The 15212-nt window shown below is 40.2% G+C and overlaps 3 protein-coding genes across 3 annotated transcripts in view; 2 read left to right on the top strand and 1 right to left on the bottom strand.

The window, feature by feature from the left end:
- The first annotated feature begins 2384 nt into the window (after window positions 1-2384).
- Window positions 2385-3230, top strand: LOC140934126 (uncharacterized). The gene is made up of 2 exons (XM_073383808.1): window positions 2385-2867; window positions 2943-3230. The coding sequence occupies exons 1-2, from the start codon at window positions 2385-2387 to the stop codon at window positions 3228-3230; spliced, it is 771 nt and encodes a 256-aa protein (XP_073239909.1).
- A 3663-nt stretch (window positions 3231-6893) lies between these two features.
- LOC140935649 (cathepsin Z-like) lies at window positions 6894-13174 on the bottom strand. Its single transcript, XM_073385220.1, has 4 exons — window positions 12954-13174; window positions 11019-11257; window positions 9920-10120; window positions 6894-8680 (listed from the first exon to the last, which is right to left on the bottom strand). The coding sequence occupies exons 1-4, from the start codon at window positions 13109-13111 to the stop codon at window positions 8340-8342; spliced, it is 939 nt and encodes a 312-aa protein (XP_073241321.1). The 5' UTR covers window positions 13112-13174; the 3' UTR covers window positions 6894-8339.
- A 362-nt stretch (window positions 13175-13536) lies between these two features.
- LOC140935647 (BLOC-3 complex member HPS1-like) overlaps window positions 13537-15212 on the top strand; it is a 14170-nt gene continuing 12494 nt past the window's right edge. Inside the window, exon 1 of the mRNA XM_073385218.1 lies at window positions 13537-13985. Within this exon, the coding sequence (XP_073241319.1) occupies window positions 13728-13985 (258 nt within the window). The 5' untranslated portion in view covers window positions 13537-13727. The remainder of the gene's footprint in view (window positions 13986-15212) is intronic.

Genomic DNA, 15212 nt, shown 5'->3' with positions numbered 1-15212 from the left:
ATATGGATATAAACTGTGAAGTACTATTGCAAGAATTTAACAAACATCTACTTTACATTTATAACAATGCTATAGAGTCTTATTGCAATTATGAATAACGTTGTTATTAATTTTGTTAGAGTTTTTGCTTTTCATCACTGTCTTCAGCATCACCATCAATGCTGCTGTGAGCATCTTGATCATCATCATTTATGTCATCAGCATTTTATTTTGTTTATTTTATTTTATAAGCTTCGCATTGATACAATCACTTTCATCATCATCATGATTTTCATTCAGGTTGAAGCGTAGATATTGCTTGATAATGTCCTGTGATTCATTGGTGAACAATCCCTTCTCAAAGGCATATGGGATATATTGCGTTTTGAGGAGCCCACTTAGTCCTTCATAATGAAGAGATAATGGGCCAATAGGCTCTGTAACGTCATGTGACTCTTGCTTAGGTGCGATGGTTTCAATAACTCTTTTGCAGTCAGCTTCCATTCTTTTTGCCCTAGCTGTTTTGGCTTTCCTTTTATTTTGTTTTTGTTTCCTTTTTTTCTTGTTGGCTTGGAATACTGCACCTTAAAGAGCCTGGAACATTTATCTTTCAATTCTGTGATATAAGGTGGGGAGGTTCATGATCTTTTAGGCCAAGCTCAAGGGGAGGGTTAGCAAATTTCAGTCCCACTGCAGGGATGGGTCACCTAATTTCCGAACCCAAATTTAAAATTCCCACCCCCTCCCCCCTGCTGATTTCTGACAAGTCCCTGTTGGCGTTTTGATAGTCGACTTGGTCCACTGAGCCGGGGTATTTTGAGTGACTTTGAGAGCGAAAGTGTGAAAAACAAAGGCGTATAGTGTTATTCAGGGGCACCCAACGACTGTTTTCTGTAAAATATCTGTTCGGAGATGCAAATAATGCCTAGTACATTCTATTGCTTGAATACGGCTAAACATTTCTAGTAGAACGTTCCATTCAGGTACAATTTTCGAAGCTTATCTAAAAAATTCCCTACTATTTTCTGAAGTGTAATTTTTCATCTTTTACTCCTTATGTTAGGCTAATTTTCGTACAAAAAGGAAACCTAAAATTTTCGGATTCAAGAATGAGATGGAAAGAAGAACAAGAAAAATTCTCACTTTCGTAAAACGTTTAACCGCATCTAAAATTTTCGGAGTTATACTACTACATGAGAAATTTCTGCAATTTCAGTGGCTTAGAGCAGTGGTAATTCAGCTTAATTCGAAATAACTACATGTGAAAATTACAAACCTTTTGTGGTTAGTAGTATAAACAAATAATAGCATGATTTGTACGTGATATTTGGCATAAGTACCACTCGTGATATTTCCAAATTGTCACAAATTTCACTCGCCTAACGGCTCGTGAAAATTACGTATAACAAATTGGAAATATCACTCGTGGTATTTATGCCAAATATCACTACAAATCATGCTGTTACCTATACAAAAAATTGTGAAACCTTCAGGACAGTCACATGCTGACAGAGTACCATATGCAGTCGAGTCACCTCTCGGTTGGGCAGTCACTAACTGGTTAACCGGAAGAGCAAAAGGTTGCATCACCATACAATGCGTTTAAAAGTGTATGAAACAAGTGCTGGCGAAGAGGAGGAGTTGCAGCAGTTGCTTACTGCTCAGTCGGAGGTAGAGTCATTAGGTGTGGTGAAGCTAGCAGATCTCGTGCGTTCAATTGAGGACAGACGAGGGTTGGCAGTAATGGAGCAGACGACTAAGAAATTGGAGGGTGAAGACGCTTTACCACACCGTTTCGTTATCAATCCTAAGAAACCTAATCGTCTCAGGAGAGTATATGATGCATCAGCGAAATTCAGGGGTCAAAGTCTTAATGATAAAATGTACACGGGACCAGATTACTTGTCGTCGTTGTTTGGTGTTTTGCTTAGATTTTGCGAAGGAAGAATTGCATTAGCAGCAGACGTGCGAGAAATGTACCACATGTTGCGTTTACCTGAGAGTGATCAGCCAGTCATGAGATTTCTTTGGAGAGAGTCACCGAGCGAAGAACAGAGTGTCTATGTCGGCGCCATCTCGTGCCAACTGTACAATGAGGCGGAATGCGGAAGAGAACGGGGGAGATTTGCCTCTTGGAGTCAAAGCCGTCTACAAGTATTTTTATATGGACGATGGCCTACCGTCCAGCGACTCAAGAGAAGAAGCCATAGAAATGCGGAAACAAATGACGGAATTACTGCTCCGTGGAGGCTTCTACCTGCAAAAGTGGTTAATAAACGACCCTGAGGTATTAGCAACTATCCCGGTAGAGGATAGATCTCCACGTTTCCTTGAGTTGAGTGAAAATACAGTTACCAACAGACCGTGCATTGGGCGTTACGTGGGATGCTCAAGAAGATGTATTTATGTTCAATGCACTTAAACGAGAAGCAGCTACTACAAAGAGATCAATCTTAAGGCAAGCGTTCTCTGTGTGGGATCCTCGAGGACGTCTCCTCCCGTTTTCAATCAGAAGCAAGATTATCCTTCAAAATCTGAATCGCTTAAAGAACGGATGGGATGATGAGTTAAAAGAAGCTGATCTTCGTGAGTGGCGCAAATGGTTTAAAGAATCAGAACTGCTTGAAATTGTGCAAATTCCGCAAGCACTATTCAGACGGAACGAGCCATTTCGAGAAACTAACCTGCATGTGTTTTGTGACGCGAGCCGAGATGCTTACGGAGCGTGTACGTACCTTAGACGAGAGTTTGAAGATAATGTAGTTGAATGCAGACTAGTCGCTGGGAAAGGTCGAGTTGCGCCTCTTAAGGCACAGTCTGTCTGTAGACTGAACTTATGGCCTGTAATGGGAGCTCTTAATGCTGCCCGTTTAGCTGAAACACTAGCGGTAGAGTTAATGACAAAGATAGAGAAGATAACCTTTTAGGGTGATTCTACCACCGTTCCTCATTGGATTCACCAGACGAACTACAACTACAAGGCGTTCGTTGGCAATGGAGTATCCGAGATTCACACAATCATGAGTAACCTGGAGACTGCACTAGGGGCGGGTGCGGTGAATTGGAGATACGTATCGACAGGTGATAATCCTGCAGATGATATCACCCGGCGACTCCACCCTGTAGAACTGAACGTGAATAATCGCTACAGCGCTGGGCCGGAGTTCCTCTACAAATCAGCCGAGTTGACGAGAAGAAGACAAGAGAGAAAGGAAAAGGCTAAGATGGGTTGGAGTTTCCCAGGAAAGTGAGCCTGTGTTGGGATGGAAAAAATATCCGTCCCTAGCTAAACTAAGAAGGGTGCTGGCGTACATGATGCGATTTGTAAACAATACAAGAGTAAAGAAAGAACTGCGTCAGTCGGGATCGCTGACAGCAACAGAGTTAAGAGCTGCTCAGAGCCACCCTCGTTTTTTGGCGAGGAGATAAGGTGCCTGGAAAATGGTCAGGAGGTTCATAAGCGGAGCAGAATCAAGTCTCTTGATCCGAGAATGGAAGGTGGATTTCTAGTAGTAGGTGGAAGGTTGCAAAAAAAACCCAAGCCCTCCCTTACAAGACACGACACCCGAAGATAATTGACTCACATCATGAGCTTGCGTAGCAGATCATTGTAACTACCACCATCCACAACCAAACAACCACGAGGAATATGGCCTTTGTGTCTACTCATCCTGGACAAGACGGTATGGTCAATGCAGTCACAGTGCGTACTCAATACGGGGAGTACAAGAGACCAATCACAAAACTGTGTTTCTTAGAGGAAGCGGACACCTAGGTTTAGAAACTGTAAGTCGTTTTGACTTTGTGTCCCGACTAGGGGCGGGAATAAGCCTCCGCTTCCGGTTTGTATGATTGACCTGAGACACAAATGTGTTTTTGTGTCTTGCAATGAGTTAACAGTGTTCGCGTTTTGATAGTCGACTTCTCAACAATAACTGAGCAGTCCCAATCAAAGAGTACCGACCGTGACGAAGTAATCGACAAGAGACGTGGGCAGTATGATATTCATCCCTGGGTATTGTTATTAATGACATTATAAAAAGACATGGAGAATCAATCTGACCTGAGACAAGCCCAGGACAGACTGAATTAAAATTAGGTAATCTGGAACCCGACTTACTCGATTAGGAGGACGTATGGGTCGCCAATCGCCCTTCGTGTCGGAAAAAGTGAAGTGAATGGGACAAAGCGTAGGGTGTCCAGCGGCATGGTTGTTCAAAAAAATAGGAAAATAGGAAACCCAGGATTGAGAAAATAGGAAAAATAGGAAACTTTGTATCAAAAAGTAGGAGAAAAATAGGAAAATCAATAGTAATTTTGTCGACAAACATAGCCTCCCTGCACCCCATCAGGGTTATAACAAAGGCTAAGAGTCTTCGGATTCTATGTTACTTTGCAGGATTTAGGTCAACCTTCACGGCTAGGATTAGTTTCTTGGCTCAGTTACCCTGTAATCAGAGTGATGTGCTTGACCACAGGTCGAGCGTGGTTCTATAATCAAAGGTAATCATATGAAAATTCCCTTCAAGTTGACGGCAAATATTTGAAACGCTTTGAAGAGTATAATTTCTTAGGATAGAAATTCCTTACGATTGAGTTGTCATTGAAGGATATCGAACTAGGACTTAAAAGTCCTATGGAAAGCTTTCCTTCCATTAATCTGCAATCAGTAGCTGGTTGATAATATACTTTTTTGAGAAAAGACCGCATAATTTTAAGTACGGAACCGGGCTTTCTGCTATGTATGCAAAACGACAGTGATGTATTTGGTACCAGGTTGTAGGTGTGTCATGATTAAGTTCTAAGAAGAACATAACACTCGGCTTAGCTGTGACTGCAAGATCGGTTTCGCAACCAAAATATTAGATCCTTCATCAGTTGCTTAGGCCGGTATATAGCTGTTAACAAGGGCTCACCAAGAGAGCAAGTGCCGTAAACTAAATTTTAGTATGTTCTTTTCATGTAGCATCCAGAATAAGCTAGTGACTGGTTTTAAAACAAGAAGCTGATTGGATAATTTATCTGGCCTGTGTTGTGAGAGGACAACTTGATCCTCTTTTCAGTTTCAAAGATGAATATAAAAGCGAGCAAGACTTAAAAATAAAATATAACATGTACAGATACTGAAATGCAGTTTCAGAGGGCTATGCACAATATTATTCAACACAAAAAGTAACAATATAGAGAAAAATGTTAACAGAACTCTAATAGGCAATAGAGGTCATGGAAAGATCAAACGCAACTGTCATTTTTACTAATAAGTCAACATACTACTATAATTCCATTTTCAATTTTGTTACAAATTTTGGCTTCACCAGCAGCTAAAAAATAGGAAAAATAGGAGGTTTTAGTTTAAAAATAGGAGAAAATAGGAATAGGCTCAAAAAATAGGAAAAAATAGGAACTGGACACCCTGAAAGCGTGCCAATGTTTCACTTTTTATATCATTAATTAACTGTGAAGAGACCTAATTTTAGTAAGTTTATACCATGGAATGTTAAAATTCAAGGTTTTTATCGACTGGACCAGAATGTGCATCGATATGGGACTTATCCATGATTCTGACCACTGACTCGCTTCTATCAAATTTTAAGCCGTTTGAAATAAGCTTCAAATAATTTATAAGCGGAGCCTCGAACTACGTTACAATAACTAAGCGGTAGAAAGGATTAGCGAATGGTGTAATGCTCGTGGTGAGGATTTTGACGATAAATAGAAGCTTAATTTGTGAATTATTCCAACAGACCTATAAGCTCTTATAACTGACCACATGAAACGAACTTTCGGTTTCCAGGTAAACTTTTCGGCAATTTTCACTTCATCTTTTTTTGGTTTTAACAATTTATTCAATTCAGTAGTCAATAGATCAACCAAACAACTCTATATTTGCTAGACAGAACGAAAAACAATGGTATCAACAGCAAATAAAATCAGTTGTAGTATCATAGTTGATAAGGTGAAATGGTTATCAAGCCTATCAGATCTCTTTGTTATACATGTATCCTTGGACTTAACGGCTCACAACATTTAAGAGCAACCAATAAAAACGTTGCATTAATTTATTCAGTCACAATTAATGAAAAAACAACAAAGGATTGTGCATTGTCAGGATGTAAGGATCCTTACATAGGTAAACTGCAGCACTTTGTTTTTATCTTTGATAATTGCTGACTTTAATTTCATAACCAGTCTCCTCCACTGATCTCATAACGCAGATGAATTGTTTCTATCATTGATGTAAAGCAGAAAATTAGAAAATTGAAGTATCACGAGAATACGCTCATTTGTGTCAAAAAAAAAAATGTTCAGGGTACATCACCACGAAAAACAGACGTCAGCCGAAAAAACTCAGCGAGCAAACTGGAAAACATCCATATTTTGCCTTGGTACTGGGATGACACGCTCTAGATCTCTTGTACGTGTTGGATGGTATTTTCAAATATGGTTGCATTAGAAGCACAGTGATTCCGAGCCTGCGAATACGACTGCCTTTCAATACTCCCTGCCGTTGGGGTCGTGCTCACATGGTGCGGAGCGAGTTCAATCGTACGCAGGGTACTATTCACATCATAGACAGCCTTAGTGACCACATGCAGTACCTGAGGTCCCTGAGCCATTAGACGGGCTTCATTTACAACCGCTGATGACTGTCTAAAAGATTTTTTTTTGCTGCTTTTCCTGGCAGGTTACCACAGGAGCCGATTTACTTGCTTCTTTAAAATGCCAGCCCTCCTTGAGGGAAGAAGACATGAACGGGAGTATGGCCTGCATGGCAGGCGCCGGATTAGGGGCGAAGGACGCGCGTTCCCCTCGGGCGGCCTGTTAAATAATTAATAACCGGCGACTGCAACGCAGGCTAAAGGGAGTACAAGTACTACAAAAAAAAAAAAAACACTAAAAAAACAGGTCAGCTGTACACTTTCAGCTTAATATTTTATTATGCAAACTTAAAAAAGAAATTTACATGCTTATGAAATTTAAACAGTGGGAGACAGAAGTGCGACTATAAAAATGTCGCTTGACTATTTAGTCTCGCTTGCGTAAGCAGCAAGACTCACTCTGCAATGCGTGTTTCTTCGTATTGAGGACACAAAAGGGATTCATTGTGCCAGGCGTTCCTTGCGGAGGCCGTGGAAACTGGGAATAAGAATCGTTGCGTGGTCGAAGCCTTCACAGCGGTCAAACGAGTGAAATTTGCAAAAGTTAAGCGAAATACTTCAAAGTTAAGGTTGCTACTTTCACTATCGAAAGTTTAGGGTATTACCAACATCCTGTTAGTTTACTAAACTTTTTAAAAGTTTACTAAAAAAGTTCTAAGTGATTGAAAACCGATGCTGACGTTATTATCGGCGCCATTTTAAAACATGATTCTCTTTTAGCGCGAAGCGTTTTCAGCGAAAAAAGCTCAAAATTTTGAGAAAAATGGAAAGATAGTTATGTTGACTAACTGATTTATACATCTTTGCCCATTTTTCTCTAACTGGTAAATGAAATCCCAGCAATAAAAAACAAAAATAACGATTTGGACGTTTGACCGCGGTGGTGGTCGAAGCCACGTATGTTTTGCGAAGAAAGCTTAGGAAAGATTAAATTTAGAGCTTTTCCGAAACGTGTCGGTGCACGAATTCCATCGCTTCAAAGCGTTGACTACTTTGAAACAAGTGAACACTACTGAGTTGTCGAAACAAAATAAGAACCTTAATTAGCAAAACTGCTATGGTCGGGTGTTGTGATGAGCATGCCGTTTATTTTCAGCGATGATTGAAACGACGTGCCATGTAAATCACTTTTGATATCTGGCAATGACGTAATTTCTCTGGAATCGAGGCCCTTGAATTTTCGTGTATAGAGTATAGGGTATAGAGCATAGAGTGTTTTCACTCAAGTGGCCAGCATCTATGCAAATTTATTGGAACAAAAGAAAACGTTTGCATGAAAAGATTTCACCTCTCCAAGATTGGTTTGGGACACCAAGATGGCCGCCGTTTCATTGTTGACACCAATATGGCCGCCGTTAAGTCATGTGAAAACACTCTATAGCTAGCGACCGTGGACGAATTTCCGGTCGTCGCTAACACGCGTACTAAATCACTTCAGAAACAAATAAAATAAAGCAAGAAGTAAAAAAGCCTTTCAAAAGTAAATCCTGTTTCGTGTAGAATTAATCGCCTCCTCATTTCTCGATCTAATCTCCAAGCGAGACTAAAAGTCGCAAAAAGAGCGTTCTTTTTCCTTCAAAATCTGTCTCTGTAAATGCATACAATCATAAATCTTAAAAGATCCTGAAAAATGAATACTTTACTACTAGATCGCTGTTAGGAAAAAAAAACTTCGACAATTTCTTAACATCAATCATTATTTTAGTCCTCTTTCACTATCGGCACAGCAAATGCGCAATCCTGTTCAATTGCCAGGTTGTAATCGTCTCCCTTTCCACCTTTGTATGCGCTGGTGACGATCCTCAGCCAACCCTCCTCCCCCCACGGGACACCCCAGGAGTTGCGCACAATCCAGTACTCTGTTCCATTCTCCACACCCCAGCCAGCAACAGATACAATGTGGTTGATCATAGGGGAAGGGTTATATTCAGTGTAGATACCTCCTTCGTATGCCTCAAGTTTCGGAGTGGCCATTATGCCACATGCAATAGGACCTCTGGCATAGATTTCGGCCATCATTTTATCACGTCCACTAACATTACCTGCAAGACAATACAAGAGGGATTTCTTGAAACTAAAATAACAGAAATGTTCGAATTAGCATCCCTTAACGCTAAAAGTAATAGATAAGCTCCCGCCACCCACCCCCACTTAACATCTAGAAAAATTTGATAAGAGTAGAACTGAGAACGCAACACAATCACCACTACAAACACCCGTCCAAGCTGAATATCATACCGTATACAACACATGATATAGCAGTATTAAACATATTGTACCAATTTGAGGTCAGACACCTCTGACAACATAGCCTTACCCAGCCAGCAGAGGTTTCTCTCTTGCATGGCTTTAACCCTTTAAGTCCCAGTAGTGACCAACATCAATTTTCTCCTAACAATTTCCATAGATTATCAAGTGCAACATCTATGAGAATTAATCAAATGATCACAAAGGGAAAGACCGCTGATCTTTTATCAATTTCTCCCAACTAATTCTGTAAGGAAATGTATAGAGATCAGTTTGGAGAATTTGTTTGTGGATATTGGGGCTTAAAGGGTTAACTGTTTATGGCCTTTACCTTTAACCTTTAAGGAGTCATTCCCGTGGCTTGTCTGTTGCCTAGTTGGCGAATGACTTAGTAAACACTAAAAACCATGCAAGAGAGAAACCTCTGATCGCAGGGAAACATAGCCTTGCCAGGGTTTCAGATACATGGGGAGGTTAGGAAAAACTAATGTGTGATTTGCGCACCAGTATTGAACCAGTAACTGCACATGATTATCTTATAGCCTGAAGCAGGGTATAATATGTTGGAGCCTGGGACAGGCTACTGATAAATGCATCTGCAGCACACACACAACTTTGCCTGTTTACTAAAATTAATGTGAAGAATGAACTATGTGCCCCCTTTTCAAATAACTACCCCCCCTGTGACATTACTCGATTGTCTGTTGTTTTTCAATCTATCATGTTGCTGGACTTTGCCTTCCTGGCCAACTCTTTAACTTTTACAGTGAAAGATTGGTTGACTGGGGTAACTTGGAAATTGCCTATTTCAACTGACCTGCAAAGGGCTGTCACCAAGATTTCAAGGCACTGGGTAAAGGCAGGGTATTAACCAGCTACACATGTATGAAGCTCTTTTGGAACTCTTTAGTTTCCTATTTGAAAATAGCTAGGGGTCATGCCCATACAGACTGTAACAGTGCCCGTGCCCTAGTGGCAGCCCTGAATGAAACATTAATGTCTAATGATAATTTAAAGTCAGCACTGCCTCTTACCATACTCGCTGACCTTCCATTTTGTATAATTGGTAATAGGATGACACTCTCCAAATGTGGTGCACGTGCCACACTGATTGAATGCTGTGCACTCTCCATCTTTGGCTTGATAATTATTGCAGGTTTCACTAGGTATACCTTTCTCATGAGCATATTTATATACACCAATCATTCCACCTCCATGGCAGGTCCCTGCATTACCTGTTGTAATAAAGCATATCATTCATAAGCACTGGTATCTACGTGGCATTACTAAACTTTGCTGCAATTTAGAAAACTACAAACATGAGAAATATTTAAGTCAATCATGTGTAAGAAAACTGAATTGCAGGCAACAACTTAAAAAAATTTACAACCAGTTTATAATAATTATTTATTTGTGGTTCCCTTGCATGTCTTCATCTGTGTTGTGACTGATCACAACACCACAATATTCCAGAAGTAATTCTGGCTTCTACAAGTTTCTCATTTTAACAGAAGCAGGAATCAAAATGTCTAGAGATAAAGGCTGTAAGCTGAAAAAAAAATTTTAATTAGTCCTTATAATCTTTATGGAAAACATGTCAACATGTGGCACCCAGTGCTGCTGTAAATGTACAAAATTGCATGTGCAAGTACATGTATACAGAAACACCTGTATAAGTAAGCCACCTCTCCTGGTCCACGATAAGGCAGAAAACTCCCTGCCTCCTATATAACTCAACAAAATTCCGAGTAATGGTAAAACAGTATTTTGAGCTTTTCTGTGGTATTGTCAGGCATGTAGCCCTAATTTGCAGAAATCCCAAAACAGGTTATGCTTTTAAAGTTCAGATTACAACTTCTGCAGCTTTTGTGTTTTTCATCACTGTCAAACACTACTTTCATTGTTACAGCCACAGGTGTGATTGTTGATTAGTTCTATGTTCTACCACAACTATAAATTTTCAAGGGTTTGGGGGCCTGGTTGATTCATGTGTGTAACTGGGGTGGGGTAAGAGGACCAGGGGACAGGGGAGGCATGGCAAAGGGACAGTTTAAAGATTTTACATATCCAAACACTGGCATAACAGTTCTGCTACCTTAATTTATCAATGTCACGATGATAAAGCTTTCTTACCACAGTCCAAGACATTCTGCACTGATAAGAGATTGCTTGGCCACTTTCCATTCCTAAGGATGTTGATTCTGTCAGACATGGCACTAGTTGTCCCATGAGCCCAGCAAGAACCGCAGTATTGAGGAATGTGTTGATTCCGTGTCACACTAGCAAAGTTTCCCTTGCCTGGGACAGACCTCCAATCAAGCTCCTTTGGCATGTCTTCAGGGTCCAGATATGAATGAGGGCGCGGAGTTTTGCTGTAGCATACAAGTTAGATAAATATGTAAGTTGCACAGATAAAAAAGAATATTTTTATTAGTTGCCTGAGAATGCAGGTGTATGTATAATGCACATGTATGCAGTCTTAAATAAATGAAAAAATTTTCAGGTTTTCTATGGAAGCTCACCCTTCCCCCCATCCTAGAAACAAAATGTCCCTGGGTATAATTTGTTCCAAAATGCAGAATTTAAAGCAAATTTTTCAATAAACATTTGAAGAAAATGTTAACTGAGTCATGTGTCATGTTTTTTTCGCCGTCCCATGCTGTTTTAAGTGCTATTTTGCGACATGAATATTTGACCTCCGTGGTTAGAACTAAAGAAGGAGACAAGGCAGGCAGCAAACAGCCGCAGGGGCATGACCCAGTCCAATTTAAGCTGGAACTGAGGCCAAACTATTTAATATCTTACCTCGAAAATACCAAAATTTCTCAAAAAAAGTGGTCCTGAGGTTGCAAGACCAGCTTTCTCAACATGACCGGTGTAAAAATCTCAGCCAAAGGCATTTGAGGCGCGCACGTCGATTCAAATCCACCAATCAGCGAATCGCAACCAAACAAACATCTGTGTGGGTCAGGGTTGTGGTTTTGAACTGCCAATGGTCGCAATACACTGACTGGTGGATTTGAATTGACGCGCATACCTCAAATGCCTTTGGTTGAGATTTTTGCACCGGTCATGTTGAGAAAGCTGGTCTTGCAACTTCAGGATCGCTTTTCTCGAGAAATTTTGGAAGGATTGAGCTCTCATTCGGATGGGGCATGGATACATATCTAGTGGATCGTGAGCCAGTATTTTCGAGGTAAATTAAAAAGTTTGGCATCAGTTCCAGCTTAAATTGGACTGGGTCTTCTATAAATAACAAAAAATCGTTGCTCAGATTTCAATCAACAACGGCCCCCACAAACAGAGTGTGGTCTGCCTGTGCTAAAATATTTAATGTTTAGTTTCAGACTTCTGGATTAGTTTGGTAATAAGTTGCCCACTATTCTGTGGTTTAGCCCAGGTCTGGAAGATGTACCAGAAACATCTATAACGAAAGAGTTTGAGAGAAAAAAGTGAAATCAAACTACAGCGTGAAAGCTTATACGCGGATTGAAATTTGCTTAGTCACCGGTTGCATAACAAGCTTCCGTTTCTTTTTTTTAACTCCATGATCTCAAATAACAATCATTAGACTCCTTATACTTTGGTCAGATTTCCGTAAAGCCCCATATATCTATCATGCATGTACCAATCTAATGCTATTTCACGCTAAGGACTAGTCGAAACAGGCATACATAATAAATATTGGGGCTAGGCGGAAATCGAGCTGCAATACTTCAACGTACACTCGTACTCGCGGTAATAAGTGTGGGGATGTTAACTTGGCTTCATACTGAACAGAAAAGATTTACGGAGGACGAACAGTACAGTGGCCCCAATGAAAAATATTTCCTTGAAGCGACTCAAAGTTTTCTGAAGGGCATTCATTTCGTGGTGCAGTCAAACAGAAACGAAAGAAAAAAACTTTGCAGCGAAACGACCAGACACCGTTCGATCGCTTGAAAAATTACAGTAATCACTGCACTGGTAAACTGGTAAACACACTGAACAATACCCACAGTAAAGCACAAAAGCGAACAAAGGACGTTTTCCGCAATACCAAGAAGCAGCACCCAAGATTTCACTTACATAACTTCCTTTCTTCCTTTGTCGAATTCCGGATTGTAGCAACCTTTGTTGATGCGGCTGTTGGGTTTGATGTCCGGGAACTTTAAAGCCAAGGACAACCCAAGGACATTTAAGAGTAGCACAAACACAAACTTCATTGTCAGAAGAATGGAAGGCATGGAAACTGAATGAACACCTGGAAAAGAAATGCGAGCTTTTCGTGGAACCGGCGGCTTTTTGTTTTGTCAACTCGCGTGAAAGTCATAAGATTTACCACGTGATAAAATTCGTTCCCAGGGTACAGAAGGTATTGTACGGTCAATATGGCGGCGGCTTCCTGTTCCTGAAGAGAAGTATTTTAAAAAAAGTCAGTCATTGAACGTTGCAATATTCTGTACATTCTGTTCTGTGCAAGGGATTTATTCGTGCACAGAAGTATCGTTATAGCAGGGATCTAAAGTAATACATGTATCTCGTTCCTTAAAAACGGGGGCTAATTGTTAGTGTCGTATTTACAAAGTCAGGTGACACTACGGACACTACTGACATTTACAGCTCACTGACAGGAAAAGCTGCGTTCCAGCTGGGAAGGTGTCTGTGAGGACATGCACGACAGTTCGTGGTGGAGGGGGCGGTTTTCTACAAATGCTGCTTGGCTTTTATTTCTCAAAGGAAAATCTACAAATGTAAGCGCAAAAAGGGTGATCTGGGTCAGCAGTGGTTAGCACCCATATTCTACAGACAGTTCGACCTGCTTTTCTGCCATCTCAAGTTTCTAAATTTCACTGCAAAAAGATGAAAGCTCTTTTGATTATTAGCTCTTTGCCAGACATTATTTTTATTCATGCTGACAAAGGATTTGTCAAACACATTAACAAGCTGTCACGCGAGGCTGGTTTTATAGGTGAAGACCACAATGAAGATGAAATGGACACTACGGCATTATCTCAAATATTTTCACCAATGATCACCTCACTCACTTACATGAATGAACTGGGAAACCCTTATTCATCCATCTTGTGTGAAGATGGCACATTGTTTGTCTTCAGGCAGGTGAGTGTAAGGATCCCAGGGGCCCCACTCACATATTTTAATGACAGGGGGGGGTCCGAAGGATTTTTTGGGGTCTGACATTTTGAACTAAAGAGATTTTTTTGGGTCTATGAAAGACGCCGGGATTTTTTTGCGTCGCAAAAACAACAGAGGGATTTTTATGGGTATTGTATTTTTCATCAGCTCAAATCAAAAATAACATAAGCGCAATTTATAGTTTTGTTTTTGACCAAAACCAAAGTTGAAGTTGGCATGTTTTAGCTTTCCAGAAGATAAATAATAAAATTTGCTGATGCAAAAACACTGAGGAATTTTTTTGGGTGTGCTAAAAAAAAGTAGGGATTTTTTGGGGTAGACAAATTCTGAAGTTGGGATTTCTTTGGGTATAAAATATGAACCTCTGTCAGACCCCCCCCCCCCCCCCCCCCCCCCCGTCATTAAAATATGTGAGTGGGGCCCCTGGGGTAAGGATAGGCTCGATTTTTGCTATTCTCTGGGTCCTCCCCAGAAGAGAGCTGGGGAGGAACACAGGGGTATAAAAATATTTTAGTTGGAGTTTTTATATTGGTGTAGGAGAACACAGATTTATTACCAACACAGGCTTATTTCCTGAACAGCAGCTGGTAATCAAGCTTTTTACTTCTATCATCTACTTTTTGCCTCTTTTTTTTTCCTTCTTCCCCCCGCCCCTGGCCCAATGTCAAGAAAAAGCGTTACTGTTTGTGCAGTGATTCTTCTGTTATATTCCAACATTGAATTGGGGGATGTGGGAAAATTAGCAAAAGAGAAAAATCTCCTTTTTGTGGATTAAAATGGACTACTGTTAAGTTGTACAGGCCCTGTGTACAACCTTCTCAACTACTTTTATTTGGGATGATAGGTTGAAAAAAATTAACCTGAATTAAATTTTGACCTGTCACACATACATTGTAATCCTTAAATGACTGTGAACGTAAAGGATTTATTTGTATGGGAATTTTTGTAACATTTAACCCCAAGTTTCCAAAATGGAAATCGCTTCAATCTCAGAAGATCAAAAAATAATTACACAGGGAGCAAGAACAAACTAAAGTAAATAAGGTAAACTCCAGCTCAGCTAGTATTTATCTTCTTGAATCTATTGCCTGAATCCTCATACAAATCCTTTATGTTCACCGCCATTTGAGAATTATGCAATAAATTATTATACCACATGGATTAATCATAATTTATATACATTTGTAATTG

Source organism: Porites lutea, chromosome 4 (assembly GCF_958299795.1).
Source record: "Porites lutea chromosome 4, jaPorLute2.1, whole genome shotgun sequence".
NCBI classification, from domain to species: domain Eukaryota; kingdom Metazoa; phylum Cnidaria; class Anthozoa; order Scleractinia; family Poritidae; genus Porites; species Porites lutea.
The sequence above is the reverse complement of the archived record's forward strand: the minus strand, read 5'-3'. Positions and strand labels throughout refer to the sequence as shown.

Excerpts from the sequence above, each read along its gene's own strand:
- LOC140934126 (XM_073383808.1), top strand. The coding sequence starts at position 2,385 with ATGTTCAATGCACTTAAACGAGAAGCAGCTACTACAAAGAGATCAATC. Across the intron at positions 2,868-2,942 it reads GTTTAGCTGAAACACTAGCG|ACGAACTACAACTACAAGGC; the intron begins GTAGAGTTAATG and ends TGGATTCACCAG.
- LOC140935649 (XM_073385220.1), bottom strand. The coding sequence starts at position 13,111 with ATGCCTTCCATTCTTCTGACAATGAAGTTTGTGTTTGTGCTACTCTTA. Across the intron at positions 10,121-11,018 it reads GCAGAATGTCTTGGACTGTG|GTAATGCAGGGACCTGCCAT; the intron begins GTAAGAAAGCTT and ends TTATTACAACAG. Across the intron at positions 8,681-9,919 it reads ATGGAAGGTCAGCGAGTATG|GTAATGTTAGTGGACGTGAT; the intron begins GTAAGAGGCAGT and ends ATTGTCTTGCAG.